The sequence below is a fragment of the Cucurbita moschata genome, unplaced genomic scaffold (genome assembly GCF_002738365.1).
Source record: "Cucurbita moschata cultivar Rifu unplaced genomic scaffold, Cmos_1.0 Cmo_Scf00006, whole genome shotgun sequence".
In the NCBI taxonomy this organism is placed as follows: domain Eukaryota; kingdom Viridiplantae; phylum Streptophyta; class Magnoliopsida; order Cucurbitales; family Cucurbitaceae; genus Cucurbita; species Cucurbita moschata.
The window spans coordinates 2030856-2045205 of record NW_019268522.1 but is presented as its reverse complement, the minus strand read 5'-3'; the positions used below and the strand labels follow the sequence as shown (position 1 = coordinate 2045205).

Genomic DNA, 14350 nt, shown 5'->3' with positions numbered 1-14350 from the left:
GATTCCCTAAATGCTACCTAAAATGGACTATGTAATGTACTTTATTTGCTCGGTTATGGGTGGGCATTTTACCAAATATTTCTATTGTATACATCTACTTTTATTTTTTACATGTCTACTAATTATATATATATATATATATATATATATATATATACACGACTTAAAAATATTTACCTAAAATATGTCAATAAACTTTTAAACTCTCATCGTTTATATATTAAATAATTATCAATAAAATAACGGTAATAATTACTATTAAAAAATAAAAATAAAATTCAAAATACTTATTTTCTAAAATTAAAGATAAAAAAGAATAAGTAAAATTCATTAAAAAAAAAAGAAAAAAAAAAGAGAGAGAGATTATTTTCCTCCAAATTTAGCTATTTATCATTAAATTTGCTGTAAAGGACAAAAAATATGGGCCCTGTCTCGTCAATTGGGGAAAGGGAAATAGGCCCATTAAGCCCCCATGTGGGCCTGTCTAGGGCTCCGTTTCGCTCGAAATGGCGGCCACAACAGCTCTCCTCTCTCACCTACTTACTATCTTAATAATACCAACGTTTCCCAAATGCTTTGATTTGTAATATTCTAAATCCCTTCAAGGGCACAGTTGCTCTGGTTTTGAGGGATTTTAGGGGCTCGATCCGGTGGTTTTACGGTCAAAATTTGCTGCTTTTCGAGGTCTTTTCTGGCTTGCATTCTGTCGGAATTCGGAAAATGTTTTTGGTCGATTGGTTCTATGGAGTTCTTGCGTCCCTTGGGTTGTGGCAAAAGGAGGCCAAGATCCTTTTCTTAGGGCTTGATAATGCTGGAAAGACGACCTTGCTTCATATGTTGAAAGATGAGGTGTGTGATTTTTTTGTTAATTCACTTTTCTTAATCTGTGTACATGATTTAAAATTGATGAAATCCATTCGATGGAGAGATAGCAATGTTCCGCGTCTTGAGACTCGAGAAATTAATTCAATTGATGTATGGATTCATGTTTTAGAAAGCATCTAATAGTTACTTTGCCTTCATTTCTCAACGTTTTCTTAAATCTGATTTTTTGATTAGATTTACTAGAATGTGAGGTTTTGACTTAGCGGCTAATATAAGAGTTGTTGTTGTCATATTGCAGAGATTAGTTCAACACCAGCCGACTCAGCATCCAACTTCCGAAGAGTTGAGCATTGGCAAGATAAAGTTCAAGGCCTTTGACCTTGGAGGACATCAGATTGCTCGCCGAGTTTGGAAAGATTACTATGCTAAGGTATATTTGATTTGAAAGATCCCACATCATAGCTTTATTTTATTTGAGTTGCCAGTTTCAGTTGACCAAATAAATAATTTTCTGTGGAATCGCGGGTTGAATTTCTTGAGAAATGAAATTTTTGAACTCCTGCAATTTTTGAACTTGAAGTTGTGAAATGTGTTCAAACACTGAACTATTTCATCAGTTCCAAAATGTTTCCATGCCCTCATAATCATAGACAGAGCTTTTTATGTTTTTTCTGCTTTTAGTATTTCATTGTACATTTTTCTTGTTAGTCGAACTGTTTTTCGACTGTAAGATATACTTGCTGAATATTCATACATCATTTACCACATTTGAGACCTCAGGTACTAAGTTACACCATATTCTCTTCTTTGAGAACTGTTTTTCGACTGTAAGATATACTTGCTGAATATTCATACATCATTTACCACATTTGAGACCTCAGGTACTAAGTTACACCATATTCTCTTCTTTGAGAAACACCTTTGCCTCCAAATTCTAGCTACGGGTTTCAACATACGTTGATTTCCTCTACCGTTGCGGTTATTTGAAATTTGAACTTATCATTTCCAAATGTTTTGCTGCCTTCATAATCCCAGACAAACTTTTTTTTGTATTTTTCTGATTCATGGGAGGCAGAAGTTACATGGTTATTTGCTGATAGCATGTCTTCTTGTTGAAAAAGGTCTGCTTATAGTTCATAACCATACATTTTTATCGTAAAATTCCTACCGTTCAAGTGATACTTACTGAAGTTTTCTAACCCATTCATGATTTATCATATTTGTGATTCCATTTTACTCCACTTCTGCCTTCTCTATGGTGTCAACATACGTCAATTTCATCTACGTTTCTGGTTATTTGAACTCTGTACAATCTCTCTGTGTTCAAATATTACCCTGCCTTCATAATCCCGGACTAACCTTCTTGTGTTTTTCTGATTCATGGGAGGCAAAAATCATGTGGTTATTCGCTGATAGCATATCTTCTATGTAAAAGGATCTGCTTTTAGTATATAACCATACATTTCCCTTGTCTTCAAAACTTTTATTAACTTTAAGTAATACCTACTAATATTTAATACGACATTTACGATATTTGAATCTGAAGTGCCACTGTGATACTGTATTGCCTTCTTCAAGGAGGAAGGATTGAAAACTTTGCTTCCAAATGTGTTACCAACTGAGTGTTTTCAAAATGTTACCCTGCCTTCGTAAACCCGGACCAACCTCTTTGTGCTTTTTTGACTCATGGGAGGCAGAAATTATATGGTTATTCACTGATAGCATATCTTCTCCTTGAAAAGTGTCTGCTTTTAGTATATATCCACATATTTTTCTTGTCATCCAAACTATCCTTGGACTATAAAATGTACCTACTGGTATTTTGTAAGACATTTACCATATTTGAAATCCGATGTACTGAATTACCACATTGCCCTCTTCGAGAAAAGACTGAAAGCTTTGATTCCAAATATTAGCAAATTTAATGTACATCCTTTTGTCTAACCCATTGTAGTTATTCAAACACCGAACCCCATCTCAACGATTTCAAGACATATCCCTGCCTTCATAATCCTATACAAACCTTTTTTGTGTTGTATTGCCTTCTTGTAGGAGGAAATTGAAAGTTCTGCGGTTTTAACATACAAGTATGTTAGCCTCTGCGATTTTTTTTCTCTCTAACAATCTCATTGTTTTAAAAATGTTTACCTGCCTTCATAATCCCAGACAAACTTTCTTTTTGTGGTTTTCTGATTCATGGGAGGCAGAAATTTCAATGGTTATTCGCTGATAGCATATCTTCTCACAGAAAGGATATGTTTCTAGTACATAACCACAAATTTTTCTCATCATTAATACCATTCATTAACTATAAGTTGTACCTACTGAAATTTTATATGACAATAACTTCTTTTGAGATCCCAAGTTATTGATTATTATAATGGCTTATAGGAAGGGAAAAAGTTGTTACCTTTGCTTTCTAGTACTACTATGGTTTTAACATGCATGTTGAATTCATCTACCTTTGTGCAACTGTACCTATAATATGTGGCCCTTCACATGTTTCAAAAGCATTTGTCTGCTGACCCTGTCTTATTTAGGACAAGCTCTCTGTTTTGTTGAGCTGTTTAGTTGCTATTACATGATCTTATATGCCGATATGGTTCCTTATTATGTTGTCATTGTTGTGAAGGTGGATGCAGTAGTTTATCTGGTTGATGCATATGACAAGGAGAGATTTGCCGAGTCGAAAAAAGAGTTGGATGCGCTCCTCTCCGATGAAGCATTGGCAGACGTTCCATTCCTGATTCTAGGTAACAAGATTGATATTTCATATGCTGCATCCGAAGACGAGTTACGGTACAACTTGGGGCTAACAAACTTCACGACTGGCAAGGGCAAGGTAACCATGTCTGACTCTAACGTTCGTCCTCTCGAGGTTTTCATGTGTAGCATTGTGAGAAAAATGGGTTATGGGGATGGTTTCAAATGGCTTTCTCAGTACATTAAGTAGTAGATTTTATTTTGTTTGTGCTGAGAAACAAATTATTTGTTCAACCTTTACTGTCTCACTGTTCTCTCTGTTGGTATGAATCTATTAGGGGTAAGATTTGTTATTACCTTTTTCATTCCCAATTGAAACTCCCACACCAAAATTTGATTATAAATGCTGTGTAGTGAACTGGCTACTCTATTCTTCATTGCTTCTCTCTTCATCTCGTACCCGAAGGTTATATATTGTGAGTCGTTGTTGTTACTCTCTTGCTTGCTTATATAACGTCTCTTTCAAAAATCTCTCTCTGCCCTCGTTATCTATAACCTTCTTCTTAAACTGAGGCCAGAGGCTCGACCATACGTCGCTTGGCCATAGGCGACGTGAGAACGAATTGGCTTAGCTCACTTGTCGTTGAAAAGTGAGTGTTGCACAATTGCAAGTCTGCTTTCATCAAGAGTGCGATTGTGACAAGTGGAATGTCTTTATGATATGACCCATATATTCTTTAAATCATATTTGAATCGTTTTGTAGTTGATTTGAGCTTAGTTCAAATGGTTAAGACATCTTTCTTGTGGTTCGGTTCCTTTTTTTTTGTGAGTTTTGTTCTTTTTCTTTTCGGTATGCTTGTATATTCATTTCTTTTTTCTCGATGACATTTTGGTTTTGTTCTCGAAAAAGAAATTATAAGAGGTTCGAATCCTCTCTCTTCGTGTTTTAGATGATGGAATAGGATTGTATTTATTAGTGAACCAAAACAACTGCATGGTTTTTGCCAAGCGTATATAATGAAATAGAGTGAAAGGGCACTCCACCACGATAAGAGTTTGAAGGTTGGCCAATCTCCAAGATGCCTTTGGTTGAATCTTCACACTTGATCCACCTGTCTATTGTCTGAACTCTTTTTTTGAGTGAAAGGCCTTATGTTATGAGGGTCAACCTCCTAACCAAGGGAAACCGAGTTGGAGAGGTTCAGGCAATGGAATTGTGAAATCGAATTGGAGAGGTTCAGACAATGGAATTGTGAAATCGAGTTGGAGAGGTGAATGAGTTTTTGGAGACGTGATCCTCTCTTATTCACTTGGGAAACCGTATCCAAGCTCCGTGGCTAGTCTACGCTCAAACGACGACAAGGAAGATGGCAGGCAGTCATTTCGAATCGATAGTCAGAGGGAATAAGTAGCTCGAAGAGAAGAGGATAGGTTTTGGTGTAATTATCCAAAATGTTATTTTATCTTCATATTCTAATTTTTTTTATTTCCATTTTATGCGCATAGCAATTTGGCTCAATAAAAATAAGGAGAAAAAAAATAATTTTGATTTTAAATTAATTTTAAACTAATAATTTGATTTAAAACTTCGAAAAATTAATTTAGACCTATTAATAATTTTTCTTGATTTGAAAGCTTTTCAATTTAGCTAATTTCTTAAAGTAAAAGAGTTATATATTAACCATTTCAAAATAAAATACCTAATTAAATTTCGTATATAAATTGATTTTTTCTCCGAAACTGATGGTAAATATTACCATTATAAATGTAAGCCGGAAAATATCCATCAACGTAAGTATGATATGTTGAAAATATGATGTATAATACCCCCATTGAACAATAAGGAGATGTAGTTTAGAAGGTAGCACGCTCACTTAACATACGATTGGAGAGGTAAAAGAATTGATATCATATTTTTTTAATTTTCACTATTATTGATAATGAGACATTTAAGTATTGAGACGTAAGACTTGTGGAGATGTAGCTCAAATGGTAGAGCGCTCTCATCTCCAAGAGAGAACTATTGATTATTATTATTTCAATATTTTTTCATTTTCACTAATATTGATGATGGGACATTTAGGTCTTGTGATGTAAGACTTGTGGGGATGTAGCTCATATGGTACAGCGTTCGCATAGGGGATTGATACCCTGCGTCTTCAAAAAAAAAAAATTATGACATATTGCGATATTTTTTCATTTTCACTGTTATTGATAACGAGAACTTTAGGATCTTGTGATGCTCACTTAGTGCGAGAGGTATGGGGAAAAACTTTTGATATTAATATTTTATTTATTTTGAAAATTTTCCTATTTATGTCATTATTTTTCATTTTCATTATTATTGATGACGGAAACTTTAGGGTCTTGTGATATAAGATTTGTGGGGATGAAGCTCAGATGGTAGAGTGCTCACTTTGCATGCAAGAGGTACGGGGTCGATACCCTACACCTCCAAAAGAAAATTGTTGATTATTAATATTTTATTTCGTCTGAACGTTTTCCTATTTATGACATATTAAGCATCGATATTTTTTCATTATCAATGTCATTGATGATGAAAAATATAGGGTCTTGTAATCCCAAGAATAGTGGGAATGTAGTTCAGATGGTAGAGCGCTCGCTTTGCATGTGAGAGGTACAGGGATCGATATCCTGTATCTCCAAAAGAAAACTATTGATTATTAATATTTTATTTATTTTGAAAATTTTGATGACAGAAACTTTAGGGTCTTGTGATATAAGACTTGTGGAGATGTAGCTCGGTAGAACGTTTTCACTATTTATGAATTTCCATACATCAAGACTCAATTATTGGACGAGAGCCAAGAAGTTACAACAGTCACTTGTATTCAAGCTATGATAAGCTCGTCAAAGATAATTCTAGAAGACTTGGGGCTTTCCCTACATGTTGTAGAGATGCATTAAATACACCTTAATTTGCATTTAATGAACTCGTAGTTGAATTTATATAACTCATCCAAAAATGGTTGCTTTAAGAAAGGTTCATATCAACGAAGTACGTTAAATAATGCAGGTCTCCGTTTGAGTACTTTTTCACCCCGAGATTACCCACTTGCACTCCGCCCCGGGGCTTTCTTGACGTTTTTTCCTCTCATCGAGCATCGGACATTCTCAACATCTTTCCATCGTCCTTCTTCAGCCAATATATTAGATAGCAACACATAATTACCAGAGTTCGATGGTTCAAGACTGATGAGCTCATTAGCTGCCATTTCTGCAAGTTTCAAGTTACCATGAGTTCTGCAAGCACCAAGCAAAGCACCCCACAAAGTGGCATTTGGCTGCATTGGCATACTTCTAATCAAGCTATGAGCCTCCTCCACGCATCCACCACGTCCCAAAAGATCAACCATACAACCAAAATGTTCAAGTTTTGGCTCAATCTCATACTTCTCAGCCATTGAAGAAAACACCTCTCGACCCTTCTCTAACAATCCTGAATGAACACAAGCAGTCAAGATGGCTACGAGTGTCGCGTCGTTCGGCTTCACATCCCCTCGTCCCATCTCCATGAAAAGGTCAATGGCAAGCTCTCCCTTCCCATTCAAAGCAAAGCCTAAGATCATTGTGTTCCATGAAACAACATTTTTGCAAGTCATTTTCTGGAAAATGTTGTAAGCTCTTTCTGTATTGCCAGATTTACAGTAGAAATCGATAAGCGAATTCCCTACCATTGTTGTATTCATTAAATCTGCCTTGGAAGTTGCATAAGAATGGATCATTTGTCCAACATCAAGAGCTCCCAAACGAGAGCATACAGGCAACATTGTGACCACAGTTACCTCATCTGGTTCAAAACCATGTTCTTCTATTTGTTGAAAGAGTTCCAAAGCTTCAACATCACGCCCACTTTGAGCTAAACAGGAAATAGTTGTGTTCCAAGAAACGAGGCTACGATCATTCATTTGCCTAAAGAGAGATAACCCCAAATCAACATTACCCATCTTGCAAAACCCACGAATCATCAAGTTCCAAACAACCACATCCCTGCGAGGCATTTCATCGAACACCTTCTGTGCATCATCCATCTTCTCACAACAAACATACAACTCAACCACCCCAATACGAATAGACCCAAAACACTCAAATCCACGACGCAAAACTTCACCAATAACGCACTTACCAAGCCGATAATCATAAAGATTCGAACACGATTTAAGCAGCGGCGCGAAAGTGTACTCGTCAGGAACAATCCTGCGATTCTTCATGGAGGAAAACAGGAGAAGGGATTGTTGGAAGGGGCCGGAAAGGGAATGGGCTTTGATCATGGAATTGAAAAGGAAAATGTTGGGATTTTGGGATTGGGAAAAGACGCGATTGGCATAGGCAATTTCGTTGGAAGCTCCGCAAATGGAGATGAAATGGGCGAGGATTTGGTTGGATTGGTGAAGGTCATGACGGAGGAAGTGGGCGTGGATTTGAGTGAGATGGGTTGGGGATTTGTGGCCGGAAAGGAGGCGGAGGATTCTCCGCTCGATGTTCCGGTAGTTCTTGCTCATGTTATGGAGAATATTAGTACGATACACAGAGAGAAGAAGAAGAACGGAGTTGCAGAGTATGAAACTTGGCGCCGGCGGGCGGTGGAAATGGTTTTGGACATCCATTAATAATATTTTGTTCTACCTCCATTTTTAGTTATTTTATTTTATTTTTATACCATAAAAATAAAAATAAAAATAAAGAGAATAAATTAGTATATCTCAGCTAGATGGCAAGTGCATATGCAATTCTCTGACATGTCGTCTAACACTATCCTTCAAAGACCCATTTCAAAGGTCGTCCACCACTATCTTTGAAAGACCCATTTCACCCATTTCAAAGGTCGTCCACCTTCAAAGACCCATTTCAAAGGTCGTCTACCACTATCTTTGAAAGACCTATTTCAAAGGTTCTCAGTCTCGTAACACTTACCCTCACTATGTCACACATATGTACCGCCAGTGCCCACTTACCCTCACTATGTCACACATATGTACCGCCAGTGCCACAGTGTGGTGGATAGCTAACACCATGCCTCCCCTTCAAGTATATTAGGAAGCATTTCCAATCTTTTTGGAGTAACATGATTTCAACAAACGGTTATATAGTTTCGTGGGGCGTTCGTCTATTAAGTTAATAGACTAAATAAATATTTTATTTTGAAAGTTTAGATATCAAAATATAATAAATAAAGCCAACAAAGCTTATTCTTAGAAAGCGAGAATGGAGGCCGAGTTTGAACTTTTTAAAGGTAGAGAGCCTAATTGAAGCAAATGTGTGAGCTCCCACGTTGTTTGAAAGGGAGAACAAAACATTCGTTATAAGGGCGTGGAAACCTCTTCCTAATAGACGCGTTTTAAAAAGTCCGAAAGGAAAAGCCTAAAAAGGATAATATCAGTTACGGTGGACTTGGACCATTACAAAATGGAAGCCTTTTAGACAATAATACGTAATAGCGACAAAGCCTCTGAACTTGAAGATAGAGCAATGACGCTAGAAAATCGAGTGTTGACAGAACCTCCAAATTTGAAAACAGAGAAAATGAAAGCTTCCGAACTCGAAAATGAAGCGACAACAAAGCCTCTAAACTTCCTAATAAAACTTAACCGATACACGTAATTCCTTACCTTTTCGGGATCAATTTAATCTCAAAGTTGACCAAATTCATCCTGAGACATGAAGAAAAAGATATGTTAAGGTGTTCTATAGAACAAAAGGATATAGTAAGTGTACAACGTAGAACAAATCTTGTTCTAAGTAAGGTCGTTTTAACCTCAGCTCAGTCTAATTCTTCATTGTTCATACTGAAAACTCCCAAAACATACAACATACAGTTCAAGAGGCTGGGAAGGAAGAGCCCACGTTTAGACCTTCCTTTGCACATCACTTCGAATTAAATAATTCCATAAGAAGGATCACAAAGGCAAACGAATCGGTAATTGTCACTTCTTGGATGAACGGAAACCCCCGAACCCCATCATTGCAGCAACGTCGGGATCTACTTCGGGTTCATCTTCTGCAGCCTTCTCTTTCTACACTCAGGGAGGAAAATGAAAGTGTAAAATGTGATCCTCTCTTTACCTGATGGAAATCGCATGCGCTTTACAATGGTGAGATCATAGTACTAACCTTCTTTTCTTTCTTCCTTTCTCGGCGCTCGCGCTTCCGTTGTTCTTCTTCTTCTTGCTGTTTTATTATACGCTCTTCGAGATCTAAATAAAGATAAAAAGTAACGTCAGGTTTCATCAGTAAACAAATCATAATCCTGATGATTGAAACAAAGAATAGTGATGATATCCAATGCTAGTTTATAACAATGCCATCCATCAATAAAATTAGTAAGGAAAGGAAAATTCTATCATTTCCCAACTCGAAACTAACTCGAACTCTTGGGCTTTACCTTGCTCTGTGAAGCTTCCCGGCGTTTTTCTCTTTTTAAGAACTTCAAATCGCTCTTGTACCTATTTCACATAAAGCTACTTAGCCCCGATGACAATGTATTTATAGTTCCATCTTTCAAATAATTCCATCTTTCTAAGTATTTGTAGTGGTACCTGTTCGAGAGATGCTCGTTCTACCCGCATGGACATACCCAAGGCTCTCTGATCTACAACATAAAGTCAATAGAAAAAACAAGGTAATTAAGACCTTAATATTTCACGAACATGATCGATTAAAATTGAGTCGATAGGTACAGCATACGTTTCTTTCCATTGATGTGATCCAAGTAATTTGCAGAATCCTTGACCACGCATTCACAAACGGAACAGTAGTATCCAGCCTGAAAAAGAACTCGTTGATCAAAAAAAGAATTAAGGTATTAAGTGCAAATTCTACTTCATTTCAAGAGCAGATTAACAAAAACCAGACATGCAAAGCCACCTTCATTTTTCCTCCCAGCTTTTCTTTTCAAGTCAATAAGTTATACACTAATTTACAATTTGAAATTTCTCAAATATATTTCAAGATTCGACTTCAACAAGATAGTTAAGCGCGATACCTGCTGGCTTAGAGGTGCGACTGGAGTGACAACCTGCACAAGGATGAATTAACAATCAATCCCAGAATGAAGCAGGTCAGAATCATATGATATTGAGCAGAGCAACTGAAATCTAAGATTAAATTTTGTATCATAATGAGGTACTAGTTGATTGCCTTTAATTGAGAGTGATTCCCCAATTAAAAGGTGAGTTCATCCAAACAGGCCAAATGAATATAACCTTTTAAATGTTTTTCCATCACTATTCAACGGTAACACGAACGGTTAACTATAAAGTGAATATTCAAAATAGTCATTCCCATCATCATATAAATGCCTTACATAGGAATTCTCACATGTCAGCCAGTTAACTATGCACGGTGCACGTAATATGAAAATTAGTCTTCTATATCAAATCATGATGCCACATAGAACCTGAACTTAAAGCCAGATCAACACAGAGACCACGGGCCAAAATATGATGAACACAGACGCCACGGGCCAGTTAACTATGCACAGTGCAGGTAATATGAAAATTAGTCTTATATATCAAATCATGATGCCACATAGAACCTGAACTTAAAGCCAGATCAACACAGAGACCACGGGCCAAAATATGATGAACACAGAGGCCACGGGCCAGTTAACTATGCACAGTGCAGGTAATATGAAAATTAGTCTTCTATATCAAATCACGATGCCACATAGAACCTGAACCTACAGCCAGATCAACACAGAAGCCACGGGCCGAAATATGATGACATAAAAGTTAACATACTAAAGATTTTGAAAGTTAATGCCCTACTGACAGAACAGGATGGAAAACAAACTATTAGTAACTCAAAACAGCCTAAGCTAATACCACAGAAAGAAAGCCACAATTCCAAGAAATATTACCAAAATACACATTGATTCGAGATAATGTTTCGAGGAACCGAAAAGGAATGGCAAGACTAACCTGGGTTTTTCCCAATCGAGAATTGAGGTCTACCTCATAATCTCTATGTTTCAGTGGTTTTCTTTGCACTGGTGGACCTTTCACTGTTCAAAGATAGCAAACTAAATCCTTCAGAGACATCAACCAAGTCAACAGATTATAGCATCAATGATTACAGATGAACACGAGCACAAATACTCAAAAAAACCCAAACACAGCAAGAAAGGAACCACTTACATTTAGACTTAACCCTCTCAGCCTCCTGAAATACAAGTTAAGAACATCAGAATCAGCAACATTTGAGAGACACTCATAGAAATTAACAAAACATGATGAGAACGAGAAATTCCAAAAGCCGTAACCTGTTTTTCACGGTCACGAGCTCGTTCCAAATACTCCTCTCGATCAAATTTTCTTCTAAACGTGTTATCAACTCCAGCTGCCTACATACAAGGAATTGTCCAAAATTAGTTCCAAAAAAGCCTAATCGTAATGCGATTAAGAAAGAGCAAAGGTTATCGATCATTTTAAATTATTTTGCTCATTTCATCCACTCAAATGGGCAGAATCACAACCAGAATCAGAACCACTCACAGATTCTAACAAGAACATAATATCAGTAAGTTAGGGTTTAAAAACGAAACGGGAGATTAGAACTTACAGTATTGCTGGTATGAGCCATCGCTGCCGAAAGCAAAACTTGCCCTAACAATTGAAACTCAGATGGAATGCTTCAGAAAAACAAATCCGAGAGAATATCAATACGCAAACAGAACCTAACATGAAAAGATTCAAAAGCCAGAAGAACATCGAATGAGAGGAAAGCTTTAGAAAACAAACCATAGTCAGAGGTTACAAAAATATAATTAGAAGAAGAAGGCACCGAACAGGGCGTTTGGTCTAGTGGTATGATTCTCGCTTCGGGTGCGAGAGGTCGCGAGTTCGATTCTCGCAACGCCCCAACTCCGATCGCCGGTCGCCGGTCTTTTGCTCTCTGCTATTTTCACTGGTACGGTGGCAATTTTCGACTCTGATTTTTCTTCCTTTTCTGTTTTTTTTTTTAATTTATTTAATTACATATTCTTTAGGTTAAAATTAATAAAAATAATTTTGAGCGATATTAATTTTTAAAAATGTTTTAAAATATTAATGATATTTTTTTAAACATTTTTAAAAGTTAAATATATTTTTTAATCAAAATATTAATGATTTCAAATGCTTAGAGTGGATAATATCTGATGTCTCAAAAAGTGGTATCAAAGTCATACTCATAACTTAGTCATGTCAATAGAATTCTCGAGCGTCGAACAAAGTGTAGTCATTGTGAAGATTCGTGGTAGAGTTTTATTGGGCTATCGATGTGCTTTAGAGAAAAAAAAAGTTGACTTAGATGGTGTTAACTGAATAGATGACTATCTAAGTAGAGACTCAGTGACACTTTATTCGATCACGAGTATATAAGTAAGAGATACATACTACCTCGGACCGCTTCAAAACAAAATGGGATAATTGCATTTTGGGCTGCAAACTTAGGCCCACAAAGGGTGGACAACCATGGCTCAACATCCTTATTGGGCCGAAACTCAGGCCCATATAAGAGGATGGCTGGGTTGTGCTGGGCTGGGCTGGACATGTTTTTAAGTGGGCCAAAGAAGAGAAACTGACAAAAAATAAGTGGGCCTAAGCTGGTTGCTGTCGGACTCCTTGGTGGATAGGATGTTGACATTGAAAGGCCTTCTCTGTTCTTGGTTGTTTGATGGGTCTTGTTTGTCATGCAAGAAAGTGATGTTTTTGGACCATGGGAGATTTGTTTCTCATGCTCAAAATAATCCCTCCATCACCATCACCTTTTTCATTTTCGTAACGTGTTGAAGAATCTCGATTTCAATAGCGTTCTATTTTCTTTCTCGACGTGACTTTGATTTCAGCAGACGTGTTGATTAGAGTGTAACTTTAAGAAAACTTTGCCCGTAATCAAAGCTAAACCTAAACTATCTTACAAACGCTCAATCATTAAACCTGTTCGTCTTGTTCTTCGTTTTAGCTTTAGTAATCGTGGCTTTTTCGACAACTAACATGTATTTTGACGTATTCGATGAGACTTTCACTTCATGATAATGATAATGTGATTGTTGACTTTGACTTATGGTACCTGATGAAATCTTAACCTGACAAGGATTAAAACTAAACTTGTTCTCGAGCACAACTAATAACGTCTGTTTTAACCTGTATTCAAAGCTAAACTTGTTCTCGATGGCAAAAACAACCTCGACGATGTGATGTCTCGAGCAATTCACAAACAAAATTCAAAGAACGCCACAAATTGCATGATTAAAAACAGATCCCTTGGCCCTATGAGAAGCAAGAGATGACATAGGATGCTACAAGAAATCACAATGATTGTGATTGTTTGTTGAAGCACTCCCATGTGAACATCTGAAAGACCTACCTTCAATTTGTGGATACCAAAGCATTAGAGTAAGAGAAATGTCTAGGAAAGTAGGTCATTTTTTTAACTTCTTCCCACTTCCCTCTTCACTAAGTAGTCAACTATAAGCTGTAGAAGTTGGTGTTTTCCTTCCCCCTTCCCCTCTTCTCAACCTCGTTCCGACCCGAACAGTTGAAATCAACATCAACTAAAGATATCCCCCCTCTTCCCAAACTCGGTCCAACCCGAACAATTGAAATGAACATCAGTTAAAGATATCTCCCCTCACAAGTTTCTCGACTCCAAATATGGTAAGATCATGGTAGTGGTCCTCTAAGATCACTCGATCCCCCCCCCCCCCCCCCCCCCCCCCCCCCCCCCCCCCCCCCCCCCCCCCCCCCCCCCCCCCCCCCCCCCCCCCCCCCCCCCCCCCCCCCCCCCCCCCCCCCCCCCCCCCCCCCCCCCCCCCCCCCC

General features: G+C 37.5%; 3 protein-coding genes and 4 non-coding genes across 8 annotated transcripts; 5 read left to right on the top strand and 2 right to left on the bottom strand.

Annotated features, from left to right (window-relative positions):
* The first annotated feature begins 522 nt into the window (after positions 1–522).
* LOC111444387 (GTP-binding protein SAR1A-like) lies at positions 523–3965 on the top strand. The gene is made up of 3 exons (XM_023082476.1): positions 523–849; positions 1124–1255; positions 3458–3965. The coding sequence occupies exons 1-3, from the start codon at positions 721–723 to the stop codon at positions 3776–3778; spliced, it is 582 nt and encodes a 193-aa protein (XP_022938244.1). The 5' UTR covers positions 523–720; the 3' UTR covers positions 3779–3965.
* Positions 1854–1975, top strand: LOC111444485. The gene has a single exon (XR_002710710.1). It is a non-coding gene; the product is annotated as a small nucleolar RNA snoR83 (small nucleolar RNA).
* Positions 2172–2290, top strand: LOC111444482. Its single transcript, XR_002710707.1, has one exon. It is a non-coding gene; the product is annotated as a small nucleolar RNA snoR83 (small nucleolar RNA).
* LOC111444484 lies at positions 2985–3107 on the top strand. Its single transcript, XR_002710709.1, has one exon. It is a non-coding gene; the product is annotated as a small nucleolar RNA snoR83 (small nucleolar RNA).
* A 2330-nt stretch (positions 3966–6295) lies between the features above and the next one.
* On the bottom strand, positions 6296–8154 carry LOC111443903 (pentatricopeptide repeat-containing protein At1g09190). Of its 2 annotated transcripts, XR_002710597.1 has the most exons (2): positions 6528–8154; positions 6296–6445 (listed from the first exon to the last, which is right to left on the bottom strand). XR_002710597.1 is itself a non-coding variant. In XM_023081747.1 (1 exon), the coding sequence occupies exon 1, from the start codon at positions 8050–8052 to the stop codon at positions 6598–6600; it is 1455 nt and encodes a 484-aa protein (XP_022937515.1). In that variant the 5' UTR covers positions 8053–8154; the 3' UTR covers positions 6433–6597. The 2 variants fall into 2 exon arrangements, 1 of the variants encoding a protein (XP_022937515.1); XM_023081747.1 differs by having other exon boundaries at positions 6433–8154.
* A 1055-nt stretch (positions 8155–9209) lies between these two features.
* LOC111444413 (zinc finger matrin-type protein 2) lies at positions 9210–12471 on the bottom strand. Its single transcript, XM_023082511.1, has 11 exons — positions 12337–12471; positions 12110–12224; positions 11811–11891; positions 11686–11710; positions 11470–11552; positions 10533–10565; positions 10235–10313; positions 10087–10139; positions 9933–9993; positions 9662–9744; positions 9210–9564 (listed from the first exon to the last, which is right to left on the bottom strand). The coding sequence occupies exons 2-11, from the start codon at positions 12128–12130 to the stop codon at positions 9475–9477; spliced, it is 609 nt and encodes a 202-aa protein (XP_022938279.1). The 5' UTR covers positions 12131–12224; positions 12337–12471; the 3' UTR covers positions 9210–9474.
* On the top strand, positions 12338–12409 carry TRNAP-CGG. The gene has a single exon. It is a non-coding gene; the product is annotated as a tRNA-Pro (tRNA).
* Positions 12472–14350: the final 1879 nt, after the last annotated feature.